Source organism: Sus scrofa, chromosome 12 (genome assembly GCF_054392235.1).
Source record: "Sus scrofa isolate SSC_HxYL_T2T_F1_AM1 chromosome 12, Sscrofa_HxYL_maternal_Yorkshire_Landrace_v2.0, whole genome shotgun sequence".
In the NCBI taxonomy this organism is placed as follows: Eukaryota; Metazoa; Chordata; class Mammalia; order Artiodactyla; family Suidae; genus Sus; species Sus scrofa.
The window spans coordinates 333,270-352,171 of record NC_139394.1 but is presented as its reverse complement, the minus strand read 5'-3'; the positions used below and the strand labels follow the sequence as shown (position 1 = coordinate 352,171).

General features: G+C 60.3%; 1 protein-coding gene and 1 long non-coding RNA gene across 32 annotated transcripts in view; one reads left to right on the top strand and one right to left on the bottom strand.

The window, feature by feature from the left end:
* B3GNTL1 (UDP-GlcNAc:betaGal beta-1,3-N-acetylglucosaminyltransferase like 1) overlaps positions 1-18,902 on the bottom strand; it is a 68,333-nt gene that overhangs the window by 11,662 nt on the left and 37,769 nt on the right. For all 28 annotated transcript variants that reach the window (XR_014820490.1, XR_014820483.1, XR_014820488.1 and 25 more), the window contains 2 exons: positions 2,837-2,932; positions 1,106-1,230 (listed from right to left, as the gene is read on the bottom strand). Coding sequence is in view for 11 of the 28 variants with exons in the window: in XM_084983174.1 (XP_084839300.1) it covers positions 1,106-1,230; positions 2,837-2,932 (221 nt within the window). In the remaining 17 variants the exon portion in view is untranslated. The remainder of the gene's footprint in view (positions 1-1,105; positions 1,231-2,836; positions 2,933-18,902) is intronic.
* Positions 10,795-16,958, top strand: LOC110255919 (uncharacterized). Of its 4 annotated transcripts, none has more exons than XR_014820497.1 (4): positions 10,795-11,418; positions 12,314-12,852; positions 13,478-13,717; positions 14,384-16,958. It is a non-coding gene; the product is annotated as an uncharacterized LOC110255919 (long non-coding RNA). The 4 variants fall into 4 exon arrangements; XR_014820498.1 differs by having other exon boundaries at positions 12,149-12,852; XR_002336902.2 differs by lacking the exon at positions 13,478-13,717.

The window sequence follows — 18,902 nt, the reverse complement described above, 5'->3', positions numbered from 1 at the left end:
AATCTGTGGTGATGTCTCCTCTTTAATTCCCGGTTTACTGGTAATCTGTTTTCTTTCAAAAATCAATCTTGTTAGAAGTCTGTCAACTGCACTGACTTTATTTCAAACCCGTTCTTGGTTTTGCCCCTCTTCTATCAGTTACCGAGACAAGAGTATTAAAATCTCCAGCTGTGATTGTGGGTCTGTCTCCTTCTCCCTTCACTTCTGTCAGGTTACCTCATGTGTTTTGAAACTGTGATCAGAGGTACACAGTTAGGATCTCATGTCCCCTTAAAATGACCTTTACCCCATGAGTACAGATAACACCTGCACGGGGTCAAGTTCATGACAGCAAACTCCCAACGATGCTCCACTGTGGTGTCAAAACTGTCTCAAAACTCAGATTTAACAAAAGACAGGAGAAATGAGGTTCTTTTGCTTAAAGCTGGAGAACAAAGAAGCCAAGTCTTAGTGCTGAATGGCGTGCGTGCGTGCGTGCGTGTGTGTGTGTACGCGTGCATGTGCGGGAGTTCAAGGGGCTCCCGTGGGAGCGCAGGTGCTGCCATCTGGGCCCACAGAGCGCACCTCCCAGGACCCAGTGCCAAGACCGCCTTCAAAGAGTCTCGCCCTCTGGGGCAGAGCAGAGTCCTCCCTGCTTCCAGAAGCCCAGGCGCCTGCCCTGCAGCAAGCCCTTCGCCCTCAGAAGACCCCGGTCACAGGCCGCTTGAGGGCCCCCTTCCTCCCTGCCCAGAAAGTCAGCAGCGCCCAACAGCACCAAGGGGCACGCGCTTGGAGGTGTCTGCAGTGTAACGCCTGCACACCCACACATCCCCCTCTTCCCTGCCCCCGCAGTCGCGCACACCCAGCGGCTCAGAGGGGAAGGTGGGTGGCTGGCGTCCTTGCAGTGCCCTGCGTAGGGGTGCGGCCCCACCCCTGCTGGGCAGCCCTGCCCTCGGTGGGGAGCTCCAGGTCCATGGAGTCACGTCTGAGTCCTGCCTGATCTGAAAGGTGAGGCCGGATGCGTGGCCTCCATCCTGGGGAAATGCTGGCCCTGGGCCCAGGTTCCCCCCCTTGGGGCAGAGGCTGGACCTCCGGACCCGCCGGTCCAGACCCGAGACTCACGTACTCGAGGACGGCGTGTGTGGCAGCAGCGGGGTGGTAGCGGTACACGAGGAGGCTGCGGTCCACGCGGACGACCCCGCCGCCCTTCCTCAGGTGCTCGTAGAAGAATAGCAGGTCCTCCGGGACACCCTGCGGACAGAGGGAGGCGTCTGCCGTGGGGACAGGGGACACGCCCAGCGCCTCCGTTCAGGGCAAGCGGGTGCCCGAGGGTGGGACGTACAGGTCCTTGAAACGGAGATTCCCAACAATGGAGCACAGCCAAAAAGTGACCAGAACAGAAGCAGCTGTAAGACAGATCCAGGGAAGCCAGGAGTCCTTACAGCAAGGGGATCATCGCAGAGGCTCCAGGACCCGCGAAGCCCCCGGGACAGCTGGCAAGTGCCTGGCGGCCTGAGCTGAGTGCTCGAGACACGCAGCAAGTGAGGAGGGCTGACGGAGCTCCTCTGTCCAGCCCAGCCCTGCACGTGTCCAGAGCCACCGTCTGAACGTGCAGGAGCCAGGGAGCTCGAGGCTCTGTCGGCCCCAGAGCTGCCTGACCCGTGAGGCCGAGTCCAGGGACACAGGCGGGCAAGCGGGGGCCTCAGGACGTGCGGCTGCCCTCGGACGTGAGCGGCAATCGCGCAGCAAGATCAGGAGAGAGAAAGACAACGGACGGGAGTCAAAACAGCTTCCAAACAGAGAGGAGGAGGCCAGGGCAGGCTCAGGAGACGCGGGGCTCAAGAGAGACGCCAGAGACCAGCCTTCGTGCCAGGAAGGCTCTCCTGCCCACCCGGGCACAGGGGCAGAGCCGACCCCCGCCACCCCCAGCCGTGTGCCCCGCGGTGCTGTGCCAGGAGGCCCTCTAGGACTGAGCATGGTGGGGCCGTGGCACAAAGGCTCCTGCTCCGGCCAGTGTGGGGGACATGAGGGCTGGGCAGTGTGGCTGGTGGCAGCCGGCACGGCAGGAGAACGGCACTGTCCCCAGAGGGCTCGTCCGGGTGGCCGTCGGGCCAGGGTCCGGTGCAGAGGACAGTGGAGGGGCAGCCTCTCCCTCCCACGTGAGGCTGTGTGACAGGCTGGGGGCCGGGAAGTGCTGATGGGATCAGGGAGGGGTAGCCCAGGTGGAGGGTCCGAAGTGGGCAGGGGACTCAGGGCAGGAAGGACCAAGGCCCCGGGGTGGATGTTGGGCCTGGGCCTGAGTCGGCACCCTGCCTTCCTGCCATCCGGCCTTAGCGTGTCCCCCACCCAGGTGGGTCAGAACCTTCTCAAAGCCAATTTAAGGGGGGTTAAGAGAAAACGAACCAATTAACCGCTGATTTCCGTTCTGATCGCTGTCTGGCTGTTCACCCTAAGACTGTCTGGGGAGGAGGAGCAGGAGGCGGCCAGCGCCCGGGACCCTGTTCCTGGGCAGAGGCCAGCGTGGCCTGAGCTCGGCAAGTGAGGCCCCAGAGGAAGGAGCCAGGTCACCTGGACCCGAATGCCCCAGGGAAGGGGCAGCAGGGGGCACCGCCTGGTCCCGCGCTGTCCCCAAATAGCTCTTCAGCCAGGCTGAGGGAACCAGGGCCCCGCAGGTGCAATTAGGGGCCCGATGCCCAGCGCCACGGCCCCTCACAGAACCCCCGCTTTCAGCACAGAAAGGCAGCTGGACCCCCTCCTGTCGGGGAGGCTCAGCTCCTGGGGTGGGAGAGACAGGAGGCTTGGTGGACTGAGGGCAGGGCCCTTCCCCACCCAGGGCAGGTTCCCGGGCTGCACTTACCCGGCCGCCCTCGTCAAACGGGCCCACGTGGGAGAACCAGGCTCGGGAGCAAAACCACGTGGGCATGGGCACCGTGGGGCCGTGGGAGGTGAACGCCTGAAAGCATCAGATGACACGTTAGCAGCGCAGCAGGTGGCCAGCAGCCTGAGGCTTATTCCCGCGGGTTGCTCAGAGCGAGTGTCCTTCCTGCAGGTCCAACCGTCGGGACTTGAGAGAAAGATCAAGCTGCCAGATGCGCTGCGGCCGCCGTTTAAAAGAAGATCAGAGGCACACACCTCCCTGACCTAGACACACGCAGACGTGCACACGCCTCCCTGACCTAGACACACGCAGATGTGCACACGCCTCCCTGACCTAGACACACGCAGACGTGCACACGCCTCCCTGACCGAGACACACGCAGACGTGCACACGCCTCCCTGACCTAGACACACGCAGACGTGCACACGCCTCCCTGACCTAGACACACGCAGACGTGCACACGCCTCCCTGACTAGACACACGCAGACGTGCACACGCCTCCCTGACCTAGACACACGCAGACGTGCACACGCCTCCCTGACCTAGACACACGCAGACGTGCACACGCCTCCCTGACCTAGACACACGCAGACGTGCACACGCCTCCCTGACCTAGACACACGCAGACGTGCACACCTCCCTCTGCACACAGGGTCCCTGGGCCTCCCTCTGCTCGCGGCATCTCCATCTGTCCCCTCAGCCATGAGCTGGGTCTCCTCTCCTCATCCCACAGCTCAGGCCCCGAGTGCCACCAACCAGCTGGCCGGGGGAACCGGGGAGCCCTCAGGAGAAGCTGGCGAGGCTTGACAAGCCGAGCCTGCCTCTAAAATTCCAGCAACTCCTACGAGAAGCCTTGACCAAACCGTCTTAGAAGAAAACCAGCCTTCCCTTCCACAAGTGGGCCCCTGGGTCACCTCCTGCACTCACGCATAGGGTGCCTGCTCGGTCTTGGGGGTCGGGGTGTTGGAGCGAGCCTGGCCACCTCCTGTTCCCGCCATGGGGGGGTCAGGGCCTCGACACAGATGCTTACCCCACCCCTTCTCAGACCCCAGGGCAGGGCACTCGAGAGCCGGCTCCACGGGCCTCCACTGGGACCCCCAGAGCCGAGCACTCAGCCCTCATCGCCCCGCGTCCAGACCCCGGCTGCGCTGCCCCCCGCACCTCCCCATGGCTGCACGAGGGGCCCCTCCAGTGATTCTCACAGCTCTGTCATGACCGACGGGCCCAGCATAAAGCCCCCGCCCTTCGCCACACGCACGACGACCCCCAGGTCCCTCGGGTCCTGGCCGGCTCCCCGCCTCCATCCCCGGCCGGTGCCGACCTGCTCTCTGTCACGAATACATCAGTCCGCGCATCCTGGGATGTGGTGTCAAGAGAGCCCCGCACTTGTGCGGGGACCACACGGCCGCCCCAACCACACCAGCGTCCACTGGGCTGCTCCTGGTTGTGCTGTGGGTGCATGTGAGCGAGTCCTGGGCGCAGAGGCAGAGCTCCCGGTGAAGCCCAGGGGGGCTGGCTGGACGGCAGGGCGTTCGGTCCGCTCAGCTGTCTTCCCAAAAGCGTCGGTCACACGTCCCCCAGCAGCGAGCTCCCGCTACCCCACACCCCGGTGATGCGTCACCCCGGTGGCCGCTGTGCCTGCCACGTCCATCTCGGCACCACCGGCTGCCGGCTGATGAGGCTCCCACGGCCAGGCGGGGCCGGTCGGTCCCGCCCTCCACACCAACCAGGCCGGGATGTGGGCAGGGAGGGGACGGCGTGATGCCCTCGGCCACCAGAGGCCACATGACGAGCCCACAGGCTGGAGGCACCCACAGCCTCTGCAGGTCAGACTGGGCGGCGGGCGGTGGAGGTCAGAGGTCAGCGGTCAGAGCCTCACACGCTGACCGTGGGCGCGGGAGGCCTGGGAATCTCTGGCCGGTTAGAGGGCAGGGTCCGCCCTCAGGCTGTGAAAGGCCTAACGTCTGGGGACAAGTGACAGCAGACAAGTAAGAGGCTGGCGGCCAGAGGCCCCAGGCGCCCAGATCCCGCGTGTGGGAGAAGAAGGAGGAGCCCTGCCAGTGGGGCCCTCAGGGACGCTGCCTGCAGACCATGCCTGTCGCCACCAGGAAGTCACATGCTGCCCTGACGGCCTCGAGCGAGGTCCCGGCCACCCCTTCTCGGCCGGCTCCACTGCCCGCCACGTCCCTGCATGGAGCTGACCTGCTCATGAGACAGGTCATCACGTGGCAGACGCTGGGAGTCCCAGGCAGCGGTGGGAGCGCTGACCCAGGGGCCCTGCCCACTGCCTCCTGGGAACAGGCGCCATGGCCACCACACTCCCTCCAGACGCTTCTGCATTATTAGCGCCCCTTCCGGGCTCCCGCGGGGCCAGCTGACTGCCACAACTGAACGCGGAGTCCACAATAGTGACGAATAGAGTGTCAGGAAAAGCCCTGTCATCACCCGAGGAAATGATTAAGCAAACTCCTTTTTTTGGGAAAGTGACCATTTCCAGGGCATTAAGCCTTGGCTGCACCCACCCTTGGGGAGCCCCCCAGAGGACAGGACCCTGCCCCAGAAATGCCAGGGTCACACCTCATCCCTGGGGCAGCAAAGTGGGGGCCCCTCCAGGTGGTGTGCAGGTCAGTGTCTGGCACCCCCTGGCCTGGCCTCGGGCCGCTCCCTCTGCCCTGTCTGCTCCCCCCGTCCTTCCGGGCTGAGCTCCGTTCTGAGCTCCGTTCCGGGGGACCCAGGCTGTGACACCACTGTGTGTTCTGGCCAGAGAGGGTGGCGGGGGCACGGCGGGTTCAGCAGTGACCAGGTATGGCGGAGGGAGGCTGCTGCTGGAGGAGCTGGGGGCCGGGTGAGCTTGAGGGGGCAGCCGCTCCCGGCACAGGCCCCAGCCCAGCAGCCACCCCTTCACCCTCCCGCTGCCTCCTCCTGACAGCACTGACCTCGGGGCGTTGGGACCTCGTGGTCCGTAGGCCTGAGGCCTCCAGGACAGTGAGGGGCTCATCCCGACCCCCCGCGGCCACACCTGCCGCTGCCCTCAGGGCAAGCCGTGCCCAGGCTGGGGCCACTGCGCCTGCCCGCACAACCTCGCCCATGTCCAGTCTCACGCCGGGCGGCTGTGGGCCTGCTCCCCACCTTTAGGGGAAGCCGGGCGGCAGCCCGCCACCTCTCTGCAGCCCCGCGTCCTGCCCGGGCCCCCGGGCCGTCCCCAAGGCCAGGGCAGGGCGGAGTCAGGAGCCCTTGCCATCCCGCTGCTGCCTGAAGACCTCTGACCCCCAGGCTCACTTGCCAACTCCCCCCGGGGGGGGCAGGAGGGCAGCTTTCTGAATGTGGGACGAAGCCTCGGCTGGAGCCAGCCTCGCCGGGAGCACTGAGACGGGACGCCTCCCAATTCACCGGAAGCATTCCCGATTACACACAATCGCCGCGGGCCCAACACCCACGGCCCTTCAGGGCGGCTCCTTCCAGGCGTTTCTTTTTTGGCTGCCCCGTGGCACATGGCGCTCCCAGACCAGGCACCAGATCCAAGCTGCAGCCACCACCTAAAGCGGCAGTTGTGGCAATGCCAGATCCTTACCCCACTGTGCCAGGCCAAGGACCAAACCTGTTCCCAGTGCTCCCAGACGCCCACCCCACTGCGCCACAGGGGGAGCTCCTTCCAGGCCTTCCTAAAGCTCCCCGCTTTCTCCGTCTTAGTGACAACACCCTCCATCCCCTCTGAACAAGACAGAACAGTTTCTGAAGCGTTTCATGGCCGTCTTCTCACTCCAGAGAGCAAGGAGAGAGGCCTTCGGTCCCACCCGCCACCTCTGTGCCCCTGGCTGAGTGCTCCTGGGGGCGCGAACCCCGAGTGGCCGTGTCCCATGAACTGGCCTGGCCTCACGGCCACCCTCAAATCACACTGGGGCGCTGACAGCGGGGCCCCAGAACGCCTTCCGGCCATACCCTCGGTCCCACAGCCACTGCCGAAGGTCATGGCCCTGCACCCCGGCCTCCGCGTGGAGACCCAGCCCATGTGCGCTCTGGCCGGGGCTGGGGCTCCAGCCCCGGCTTCCTCCTGTCCTCCTGTAGTCAGAAGCCAGAGACCAAAGCAATTCTTTTTCCTTTCTTTCTCTTTCCGGGGGTGGCCTGCGGCACATGGGGTTCCTGGGCCAGGGATCACAGCCGAGCTGCAGCTGAGGCAACACCTGATCCCTTAACCCACTGGGTCGGGCCCAGGATCGAACCTGCATCCTGACGCTGCAGAGACGCTGCTGACCCCACTGTGCTGCAGCGGGAACTCCCAAGTGCAATTCTTAGGTGAACATTTTGACGCACTCCCCGGGACTGGAGATTTAGAAAGATCAGTTAAAGGTAGAATTAAAAGCAAACAACACAGAGTTCCCGTTGTGACTTGGCAGTAATGAACCCGACCCGTATCCATAAGGATGCAGGTTCAGTCCCTGGCCTCGCTCAGCGGGGTAAGGAGCCTGCGTGGCTGTGGCTGTGGTGTAGGTTGGCAGCTGTAGCTCCGATTTGACCCCTCGCTTGGGAATGTACATGTGCCGCAGGTGCAGCCCTGAAAAAACAAAAATGAAAACACCCAGGAAACGCCAGATAAGAAACCTTCCCTAAAATGAGAGTGTGTTCGGAAGACAGCTTTAATGAGTCGTGATTGTTATTGAAAATGTCTACCCGAAATCATTAAACACATTTTCCTGGAGAAACGCGTATTTGATTCAAATAGTGTAACATGTAACCATCTCCCCAGAGCCAGTTATCGAAGACACACAAACGCACGGGATCTGCACAGGAGCACGGGAGGAGGGACGCGCCAGCCGGGCCCCCCCCCCGGCCTCCCGCCGTCGTGGCGCAGAGGCAGGCAGCCCAGGGCACAAGGAGGCACCTGCACGGAGCCCAGCTGCCGCGGGCAACCGTGAGCGCCGGGCTGGACCGCAGCAGGGCTGAGATTCGCCCAGGACCAGCTGCTCTGTGGACGGCGCTGGTGACGTGACTCCACCGCCCCCTGAACCCACCGAGCTGATCCCATGCCAGCCCTTCGGCGAGGGCGTTAAGCAGGGGACAGAAAGGGGCTGCTGTGAATACACATTTTACTGTGAAGTACTGTATATAATCTTAGTTTCACAAAGACTCTTACTTCATTTTAGTGATTTTTTTCCACTGAGAAAAACAACGACTCGGGCAAGTCAAACAAAGACCCTCCCCAAAAGCCCAACGAAGCTGCACCCGGGTGTGCGTGCCGGATCCGAGTGGGGCTGAGAGGGGCGGCGAGGGGCGGCTGGGCCTCTGGGCAACGACACCACCCGGAGTGGCCCGCAGAGTCAGTGCCGCCCCTGTGAAAATCCCCGCTGCGCTTTTACAAGGCGGAAAACATCCTGCAAGCCCCAGCATTTCAAGGGACCCCAATGCCCAAAACAATCCTGAGAAGCAGGACCCACTTTTCCCACGACATAAGATTCAAAACCTGCCCCGGGGACTGAAACGGCGGCCCTGCCGTAAAGACCACAGGCCAGCACGGTCCCGAGACGGCCCGGACGAGCAGCTGGTTCGCAACAAGGCTGCCGAGGCTCTTCGGGTGGACCGTCTCTCTCACGCACGCTGTGGAGAAAAGCCTCGATCTCCACGTGCAGCCGAACGCGCTGGACCCTGTAAACCAAACCTCGTATGAACATGAACTCAAACGAGGAAAAGGTCCAAGTGCAACAGCCGAGACGGAAAACTCCTTTGGCGAGGGCGGGAAGCAGGGGACAGAAGGAAGCATTTTGAGACTGTGGACTGGGCAATGGCGTCTTGGATACGACACCAAAAACGTGAGCAACTGAAGGAAAACATACACAAGCTGGACTTCCTCAAAAGCAAAGCTTTTCTGCTTCGAAGGCCAGCTGTGAGGAGAGTGAAAAGGCACTTCACAAAATGAGAGAACTATTTGCAAACCGCACGTGTGATAAGGGTTAGGATCCAGAACATATAAAGAGCTCCTAGAATTCAACAAAAAGACAACTCAGTTTTAAAAACGGGCCAATGACTCGACGCCACGTTTCTGAGAGAAGACAGCCAACAAGCAGGTATGAAGACGCCCGCGTCACTGATCACCAGGGAGATGACACTCGAAACATGAGAGCCCCTCGCACCTGTGAGAACAGCTGCCAAAAAATAAACACAAGCGATGGAACCGGAAAGCAGCGGATACTGACAAGGAGGCAGAGAAGCTGGAGCCCCTCACGCTGCTGGTGGGGACGTCCTCAAACGTACAGCGACCCTGCAGCTCCACTCCGGCCTGGATTCCCGAAGAATCGGCCACAGGGACCCAGCCAGCCAGCCGAGGCCACGGCAGACCCACACGGAGGCCGTCTGCTTCGAGGCCTGTCCGCCGAGATCCTCCAGGCCAGCTCCACCTGACCAACCAACCGTCTGGGCTCATTCCCCGCCTCCCTCAGACGGCACGCGGGCAACGGCCTCGCAACAGCTGATGCCTTCCGATCAGGAAGGCCGGCTGAGGATGGCCAGCAAACGCGCAGCATCTGACCAGCAGATCCTGGCAGGTCTGTCACCTCTCCTGAAGGGAGGGCAGTCCCACGGGCCCCCAGTGCCCTTGTCCTCGGGCTGGGGGGCTGGCTCGATCTCACGTCATCTCCTTCCACCAGGGACTCGACTCACACAGGACAGGCACTGGCCACCGCCCCCTTTCCCCTGGGACTGTCCTCTCCACGTTCGTGACTCTCCGAGCTGCAGCGGTGTCCGCTCCAGGAGGGTCGGAGCCGGCGCCTACCTGCTGCCCACTCACAGTGGGCCGGCCGCTCGGCCGCGTTAAAAGCTAAAGCACGGGAAGAAACAGAAATGCGCCTGCTGGGCAAACGCTTGTTTTTTGTTAAGGGCACTTCTGTAGCGAGTTGAGGGGTGAGAGGAGCTTCTGCACTTTTTAAATTTCAAAGAAAAGGGTTTTCCTAGGAAATGTTTCCACCCACCTCTGTCATGCGCCTTGCATGCAAGTCACAGAGCACTGCAGAAGCCAGGCCCACGCAGCAGCCTGCAAGGGATCCCGGGTGTGGTGCCATCTGGCCCCCTCCCTCTGGTCCTTAAGGCGGGGACCCCACCCACCGAGCTGCTGGCTCCTCGGAGATCCGGGTGACAAGCTCTGCGGGTGAGAAGAACCAGAACCAACCCCCAACCCAACCTGCTGGGTCTGCTTCCTCGTGAAAGAGGGAGCCACCCGGGATGGGAATGGCACACGTGTAGGGCATTCAGAACAAAGCACGAGATAAGCGCCAGGTGTGAAAACAGGGAAGCAAACGCCTTCACGGGTGCCCACACCCCTTTCAGCCAGGCCTCTACTTCCCCATACGGAAAGCTGATGATGCCACCCACCTCCCGGCTCGGCCACTTCCCGGCCCTAGGACACACCTACTGACGTGACACTACAGGCGGGTGCAGGCGAGCCAGCTGCAAATTTGTTCTGTGGAGGGCTAAATGTTAGGGTCTGGGCTACAGGCACTCAGCTGTGGCACTGAGAGCAAATGCAGGCCCCAGGCAACCCCGCAGCAAGTGGGCGTGGCTGTGTGCCAATAAAACCTTATTGATAAAAACAGGCAGCAGCGCAGCTCTCCTTGAGTCTCAGCTTGCCCAGCCCTGGCTTGCCTGCTGAGCCGGGGAGCACCGGCTTCGTCCCTTTCCACAGAAACCGCTCCTTTGATCCTTGAGCCGGGACAGGCCAGCCCCTCCCCTCTGCCCCGGGCGTGGGCTCTCTGATTAACCAAGGTGTGGGCACCCAGAAGGTGCGGCGCGTTCGCAGGGCTTCTTTCTGCATCCTTCTACCTTCAGGCGAGGCTGGCAGGGTCTGTGACTCAGAGGCCAGCGCCCGAGCTGGGCGCCAGCGCGTGGCCAGCAGAGGGCGCCCGCCGCCCGCCCCAAGGCTCCTTTCCCAGAACGCGGCCTCGGCCCCGCCCAGCAGGATGCGGCTTCGCCCTCCCACCACCCGCTGCCCAGGGGTCCCAGGGAGCGGCCTTTGCTTCCGCACAGGGGATGTCGTGCAGGTTTCCAGATTTTACACATGCGTGCCCCCCACCCCTACTTTGTTTCTATGGCGACGGCGCCCCTTCCTCTGGACTGCCAAGCGTCTCAGGAAGGACCACTCTTACATAAGGCGGCGAGCATGCGAAAGACGTTTTTCTAAAATGGTCAATAGCTATTACATGAAAAGACCAGGCCAGCACCCTCTGCAGGACAGGACCGACTCTGGGATAATAGGCCCTGTCTGCAACGTTGGGACAGGTGGGCTTCTGCAACGACACGCACAAGACAGAGGAGACACCGTGCAGCGCCCACACCTGACAGCCTCAAGTCCGTGGGATGGCTGAAGTGAGGGCAGTAACTGGACGTCCTGTCATCAGCAGCGCCGATGTCTCATTAAGAGCCATGACTCTCTTCCCTACCCTGCAGACGTGCAGCCAGCCGGAGGACCAAACGTTTCCACAACCGAGCCAGCCTCCCCAGGTGCACAAACGCTGCCCGTCTGTGGCCTCGGATCCCAGAGAGGAGAGCAACTTGGGCTCGTGTCTGGGTGAGAAAACGTGAGTTCTGAAGGAGCCTGTGGGTGTTAAGGTGACGTGATGCTTCAGGTCACGAGGCCACCACTGGTGCCCTGCTGTGAACACGGTCACAGGGGAGGGTGGGGACAGTCACTAGGACAGTTCATCAGGACAATTAAGGAACACACACAGGCAAGGATGTGCACACAGGTGAGGAGGAGGTGTGGATGCAGGTGAGAGGTGTGCACACAGGTGAGAGGTGTGCACGCAGGTGAGAGAGGTGTGCATGTAGGTGAGAGGTGTGCACACAGGTGAGAGAGGTGTGCACGCAGGTGAGAGGTGTGCACACAGGTGAGAGAGGTGTGCACGCAGGTGGGAGAGGTGTGCATGTAGGTGAGAGGTGTGCACACAGGTGAGAGAGGTGTGCACACAGGTGAGAGGTGTGCACGCAGGTGAGAGAGGTGTGCATGTAGGTGAGAGGTGTGCACGCAGGTGGGAGAGGTGTGCATGGAGGTGGGAGAGGTGTGCATGGAGGTGGGGGGTGTGCATGGAGGTGAGAGATGTGCACGCAGGTGAGGGGGTGTGCATGGAGGTGAGAGAGGTGTGCACGGAGGTGAGAGAGGTGTGCACGCAGGTGAGAGTGCTGGCAGGGTGAGAAGGCCTCCCTGGGACCCCTGTGCTCGCAGTTTCTAAAGCTTCCTTTTCGTTGACTTTTGTCTCCTTTTTCACTCTCCGGCTGTCACTCCCTCTCTGGTTCTGATGTGTCACTAAGTGAATAATCAGATAACCCAGTTTCCGAGAACTTTTTTCAAAGGAAGCGGCTCCTGGGGGGTTGCTTTTGGACTCTCCCCGTATTCTGCCACCAATAGAAAGTGCACTTTGCAAAAACAAGTTTTATATAGCTCATAACAGTTAAACCGATTCTGGTGTGTCCCAGGAAGCTTCCAGAACAAACGGAAACAGACTCCATAAGCTACGGGCTGTGATGTGCGCCAAAGAGTCCACCCTGAGTCTCAGGAAAGGCTCAAGAAGGACGTCTGGATTCGGATGATACTTTCAAACGCTTCGGGTGCTTAAAGAGCACAGCGTAAGGCCTGGAGAGGGAGAGAAGCTCAGTTGTTATTTCGAAAGGAGAAGCCCTTCAGTTACAGAAGAAAATGAAGCATCTGATGATGTTTACAGACCTCATTAGCTACTCTTACCAGGAAGTGATACAAATTAGAGAAAGAGAGCAAAGCTTAAATGACTCACTTGCAGATTCCTGTGGCTTGGTACCCTTGTTTCCAAACTCCCATTTGCTGGAACACTGTCTTTAGACGCAAAACCATTCTCCCAGGATTCTGACATTTTAACACCCACATAGCAACAAAAATAAACTTTGATGTGACATCAGAAACCTATGGCTTCTGGACTTAATAAAGCCACAGACGTTAATACAACGTTTCCTTTCTCAGTAACATGTTTCAGAGAAAGTTGGTAAGTAGCCACTCTCCTAACATGGTAAAAGTTGCTGGTTTATGCGGTTCTGTAACAGATGCCATTTTATGACTGATACTCCTTTCAATAAGAAAACGAAGACAAACAGCATAGGGTTTTTTTTCTTTTGCATTTTAGGCGGCATATGGAGGTTCCCAGGTTAGGGGTCTATTTGGAGCTACAGCTGCCAGCCTATACCACAGCCACAGCAACGCCAGATCCAAGCCGCATCTGCGACCTACCCCACAGCTCACGGCAACGCTGGATCCTTTAACCCACTGAGCGAGGCCAGGGATCGAACCTGCAACCTCGTGGTTCCTAGCTGGGTTCCTTTCTGCTGTGCCACAACAGAAACTCCTAAACAGTAGAGGTTAATCCATTTCAAAACAAGCACTTTTAAAAATTTTGCGACTTAACTGATTAGAATTAACAGTTGAATGCACTGAGCTGCGAAAGACCTTTCTGAGCAGAAGGCAGAGAGGAAGGAATGTGCGAAATGCCTGGCAGAACCGCTGCAGAGCTGCGATGCCGATGCAGGCAAAGGCCTCCCAGAGCCGCTTCGACTGAGCGAGTGCGAGGGGGGTCAGGCAGCAAAGAGCCCCTGACCACACACCCTCCCTTCCAGGTTGGGAGTCGCCTTCACTGACTTCTGCTAAAGACTTCCAATGTGCAGCTCACAGATGGTCAGCCCTGGGGTCTGGGCGTCGCGGGGAAACGGGCGACGTTACCAGCTGTCGAACTGAGTGCCGGTGGGAGCGGACGGAGGCCAGGTGCCCTGGGGCGCGCCTGTACCACTGCTGGACTCTCCTGCTTCTCCCCAGCAGCCTCGCCCTCATGGTCGGAGCCTTGGGGAGGGCGGTGGCAGGTGAGTCGGGAAGCCAGAGGCGGTGGTCTGCGGTGGAGAACTCCGACTGCCCAGATACCCCCTCGAGTGCACAACAGCCTCTGGAGCCCCCAGCGCACAGCAGGGCCTTGGCGGGCTGGCGCAGAGCCAACGGGGAGCTGGGGTCCAGGAAGGGACAGCGGGAGCCCAGGGTGCGCAGAGATGCGCAGCCAGGACGCCTCCCCCCCCCCCCCCCCGGGGGAGCGGGGAGGCTGTGCCCTGTATTTTCCGATACCTGAAATCCTTGCATTTTTTTAAAGGAAAAGGGCGGCTGAGGTCACAGGTACAGATCTGAGCCGCGGGCACTTCTGTCTTTTCACCCCAGACACTGTCTGCCCAGAATTTCCTCTGACTCCCTGACCCCAGCCCCTGTTTCTCGGCTGCCTCCGCGGCTCCTGCTCCTTCGCTTCATCGAAGAGACAGGAGCTGGTTCTGCACGCCCTGTGCTTTCCCTGCTCCCCAGCTCCCTGTGTGCAAAGCACTTCCTCTGCTCCCGACTCCTCCCCGGGGTCTCCGACTCCAGAGGCCTCCCTCCTGCTTTGCTTCCTAATTTTATGGAGTGTCGTCCTGCAAATTTCTGGGAAAGCCTTTGCAGGGGACAGGTGTTTGAGTCCTTATTTAAGAAGTCCTTACTGTGTTTTCACGCAGTTGACGATCCGGACGGGCACAGAACTCAACATTCAAAGCCAACACTGCGACAGTTTTGAAGCTTGTGCCCCTGTGTCTTACTGATTCACTGTGGCTGTTGAGAAACCTGGAATCACGTTTGCTCCCTTGCTTTTCTCTCTGAACTGCCCAGCGGTTTCTCACTGGGTGGGGGCTTCTCTGCTCCGTGGGCCACGCGGAGGGCACTTTCACTGTGGTGGGCCACACCTTCAGTTCTGGTGGTTTTTCTGTAGTACTCTTAGCTAGTTTACCCTCCTCTGCTTAAGAGGACATCTCACCATGCTGGGCTGGGATGCATCAAGTCAGCGGGCGCCAGCACTGGTGTCCAGCGTCCCTGGGCAGGGAGTCCAGGCTGGGGCTGGACAGGAGCGGAAGCTGCCTGAGGCGGGGCATCGGAGGACGGAGGTCAGGGTGGTCGGAGGGGGTGGCAGGTGGGGGGGGGTGACGGAACCTGATTTGTGGGGCCACCTGGGCTTGCGACTAGGTGAAGTGAGGCAGCCTTGTCCCTGAGCCTGAACCTGAGGGATCAGACACCAGAAAGACAGGTCAGACCTGAGTGACACTGTCACACCTGGACAGTGTCCGCTCGGAACCACTGCTCAGTACGTAAAACACACGGAGGACAAGGCAGAGGAGCGAGAGCAGCAAACTCATTGTGAAAAAGACAGAAGCTGCGGAACCACACGCATGCCTCTCAAAGTCCTCAGAGCTTCAGCGACCAGGGCAGCGAGCGGACCGCCCAGCGCGGCTGACCGACTCGTGACGAAGGCCAAAAGCAGCTCCGAAGGAAGGCAGTGTCCTCGGGAAAACGGTGTGGAGACACCTGGACATCCGAGAGCAAAAGCAATCAAGGAAGAAGAGCCTTGACCCACACCTCGCTCCGTGTGAGATGCCGCGTACATCTAAACACAGCAAAGAACCACAACACTTGGGGGGGAATCTTTGTGGCCCGGGGTCAGGTGAGCAGCCTCGATGCTGATCCCCAAACACAAGCGACTGAAAATACGGACCCGCTGGACGTCGTCAAGATTAAAACCACTTGCTCCGTGAAAGGCTCTCTCAGGCGGATGAAAGAAAAGCCGCAGATTAGGAGAAAATGCTCGCAAACCACACACCCAACCAAGGACTTCTGTTGGAAGGGAAACACCACCTTGACAGCAAGGAAACAAACGATCCAATAGGAAAATGGGCGAACCATCGGGACCCAGGCTCCTCAGCTGGCGAAAGAGAACGTGGGGACACGCGAGGCAGAGCAGCGAGACTCGTGCCAGGCTCTGGGCACTCAGCTCACCTGAAAACCAGCCTCACCCGCGCAGACGCACCAGCCCAGCCCGGGGGCCTCCCAGCGTCGTGCGCCCTGTCCACGAGGTCGCAGCAGCGCCACCGGGGCAGCCCAGGCGGAAACTCTGCAAGGAGGGTCCGTGGCTGCGGCCGGCACCGTGCTGACTGGAAGCCCAGGGTGCACGCACGTGGCCGTCTCAAAGGACGACGTTCTAGCACAGGGGACAAAGCAGGGGCTGCCAGGAGGGGGGGTCTGGAGGAAGGGCGGCCGAGAGGCAGCTTTTCTGGGGTGCAGTCCCGGACCCTCACTGAGGAGGGGCTGTGCCAACGCCCACACGGGCTGCAATTCCACAGAACACCCCCTGCCTCCCGAGAGAGGGCGTGCCCCCGGGCAGGGCCCGCCCCCGGGCATTTTCTGCTCTGAACGTTGTCCCGAGATGGGTCTGCGGCGCTATGATGCGCAGCTGCGTGGAGGGTGCCCAGGATCTCTCCATACTGCTTTTGCAACTTTTGTGTGAGTCTGAATTTATTTCCACTACAACTTTTCCATTGCGTAGCCTCTGTAAAATGACGCCGTGATCCCGTGGGGGAGCAGCGGTCTGTGCAGGCACCAGGAGCCTGGTCTCCGCATCAGAGCGGGGAGTGACACCATTCTCAACCTGGTCCATGAGAAGTGTTCAGGCACTTGTGACGCAACCACAGACGGTCCTGCTCAGTGAGGGCAGAAAGAGAAAGACAGCAGATGGCATCAGTTACACGTGGAACCTAAAATACGGCACAAACGGACCCACCTACGGCGCAGAGACAGACTCCCAGACGTGGAGAGCAGACCTCCGCGGCTGCAAAGGGGGTCAGAGGTGAGAAGGACTGGGAGTCTGGGATTAGCAGACGCAAACTAGTGCACGCGGGACAGACAGGCAGAAAGTCTGTGCTGTTTAACTCGGGACTATATTCCAGTGTCTCTGATAAACCGTAACGGAAGAAAACAGTCTAAAAAGATGTATGTAGGAGCTCCCATCCTGGCTCAGTGGGTAACAAACCAGACGTGCATCCATGAGGACACGGGTTTGATCCCCGGCCCTGCTCAGTGGGTCAAGGATCCGGCGTTGCCATGAGCGGTGGTGTGGGTCGCAGACACGGCTCGGGTCCCGCGTGGCTGTGGCTGTGGTGGAGGCCGGCGGCTACAGCTCCGATTCGACCCCTAGCCTGGGAAGCTCCATATGCCGCGGGTGTAGCCCTAAAAAGACAAAAAAAATAAATAAATAAAATAAAAATATGTATGCGTAACTGAATCACTTTCTGTGCAGCAGAAATTAACACTGTAAACCAACTATACTTCAGTAAACAACAAAAACATTCAGGTGCTCATTAGAAAGGCACGTTTCCAGAACCACGGAATCAGAGACCCCCCACCATGCGGACGAGGAGGCGTCTGGGCAGCTTTCATGAGCAGGCAGGTCTGGTGACGCCCCCCTGCTGAAGGCACAGGGACGCACGGAGGGCAGGCTGTTCAGAGGGAAGCTGTTCCCTTTGATGCAGGCCTGGCCACACCACTGTGTCCCACGGGCCCAGGGGCAGGGGGCACAGACCGGGACCCACCAGGGGCTGTGGGGGAGCCAGGGAGGAGGTCCAGGCACTACAGACTGGACTGGGAGCCCAGAGTCCGCGGTGCAACCCTAAGCCCCTAGGCAGGGGACTGGAGATGAGGCCTCAAACGTGGTCCGGGGGGGGGGAGCTGACCCACGGTTGGAGGGCATGTGCGCCCAGTGGGACGTCCAGACGAGCACGGAGCGGGGAGGCGGCCATCTCCATGCCAAGGGGAGGCCTCAGGAGGAACCAACCTGATCTCAAACTTCCAGCCTCCAGACAAACAGCATCTGTCCTAGTCGCCAGGGCAGCCCAGCAGGTTGTGATACCAAGGAGGCACAGCCCCAAGAGGTTCAAGGACAGCTGGAGCGGGCCGAGCGGGCCTGGAGGGCCGGGGCCAGGGCTGGGCTGAGAGGCACACCTGCTGGCTTCCCTCCGCCATGAACCTGCCCCGTGCTCTAGGCAGCCAGAGCTGGCACACCAGCCTCGGTGATGGCCTAGCTACCCGTGCACACTGCCAGGACCCCCCAGGTCTGGCCTTGCCTTCCCCTGCCTCCCACCCTGGGGTCCAGGAAGTGTGGGTCCTTTGGGAGTGGCCCCGTACTGAAAGTGTGGCGTGCGACTGCTTAAAACAGGAGATTTTCAGGTTGGCCCAGGCCCAGGCCCAGGCCATCTGACAGCCAACTTTCCACGTTGGGGTTGACTTGGAATTAGCAGACTGTTACTTTTCTGGTGCTTTGTTTTCTTTCTTTCTTTTTTGGCCGCTCTGCAGCCTATGGAGGTCCCAGGGCAGCAGTCAGATCTGAGCTGCCGTTGTGACCTGCGCCACAGCTACAGCAACACCAGGTCCCACTGTGCCAGGCTGGGGATCGAAGCTGCATCCTTTTATTTCAACTTTGCATGTGGTGCATACTTAATCAGACAAACATCAAACCCAAACACACGGCTCGCCACGCCACAGACGCGCCTCAGTGTCAACCCCCCACCCAGGGGCGGTGCTCTTCGCCCCTGAAGCCACTGAGAAACGGCTTATGTAAGAGATGCCTTCTTTCAAGTTAAGTTGAGAGGTTTAGACTTTAATTTCCCTAACTCACTAAAGAAAAACCCCATGCAGGAGAACCCTCCCTAAATTATTTCGATGACCCTTAACGGTTAAGCCGGCCCCCCACTCAGAACCCGGACCTGTGGCTGAGACTGTTCTGCATTTAAACGACACTCAGTGTCCTGTCACAGTTTCCGCGTGACTCACATTCTCCCAGAAGATCCAAGACACGCAGAAGCCACCTCAGCACTTGGGTCACGCGGCCACCTCCACATGCACTCACTGGCTCTGCTTCAGGAGGGCCTCAAAGCAGGGGCGTCCCCACTGACGGGGCGTCCCCCCTGCGCTGCCAGCCCGAGAGCCCTGACTAGCTCTCCACCCAGGGTGGCTGGCTGGCTCAGACGCCACCGGCACATGTCTCGGGGATGCACATCCTGGAGCCGTGACCCCCCAGGCCGAACCTCCTCCACGGAGGGCAGGACCAAGGGCAGGAGCGGCGGGCGACACAGACCCCGTGCACAGATGTGGCCGCCCGCCGAGAGAGCAAGGCCAGGCCAGTGCGCCAGGAGCCCTCAGGGGTCGCCCGGGTCC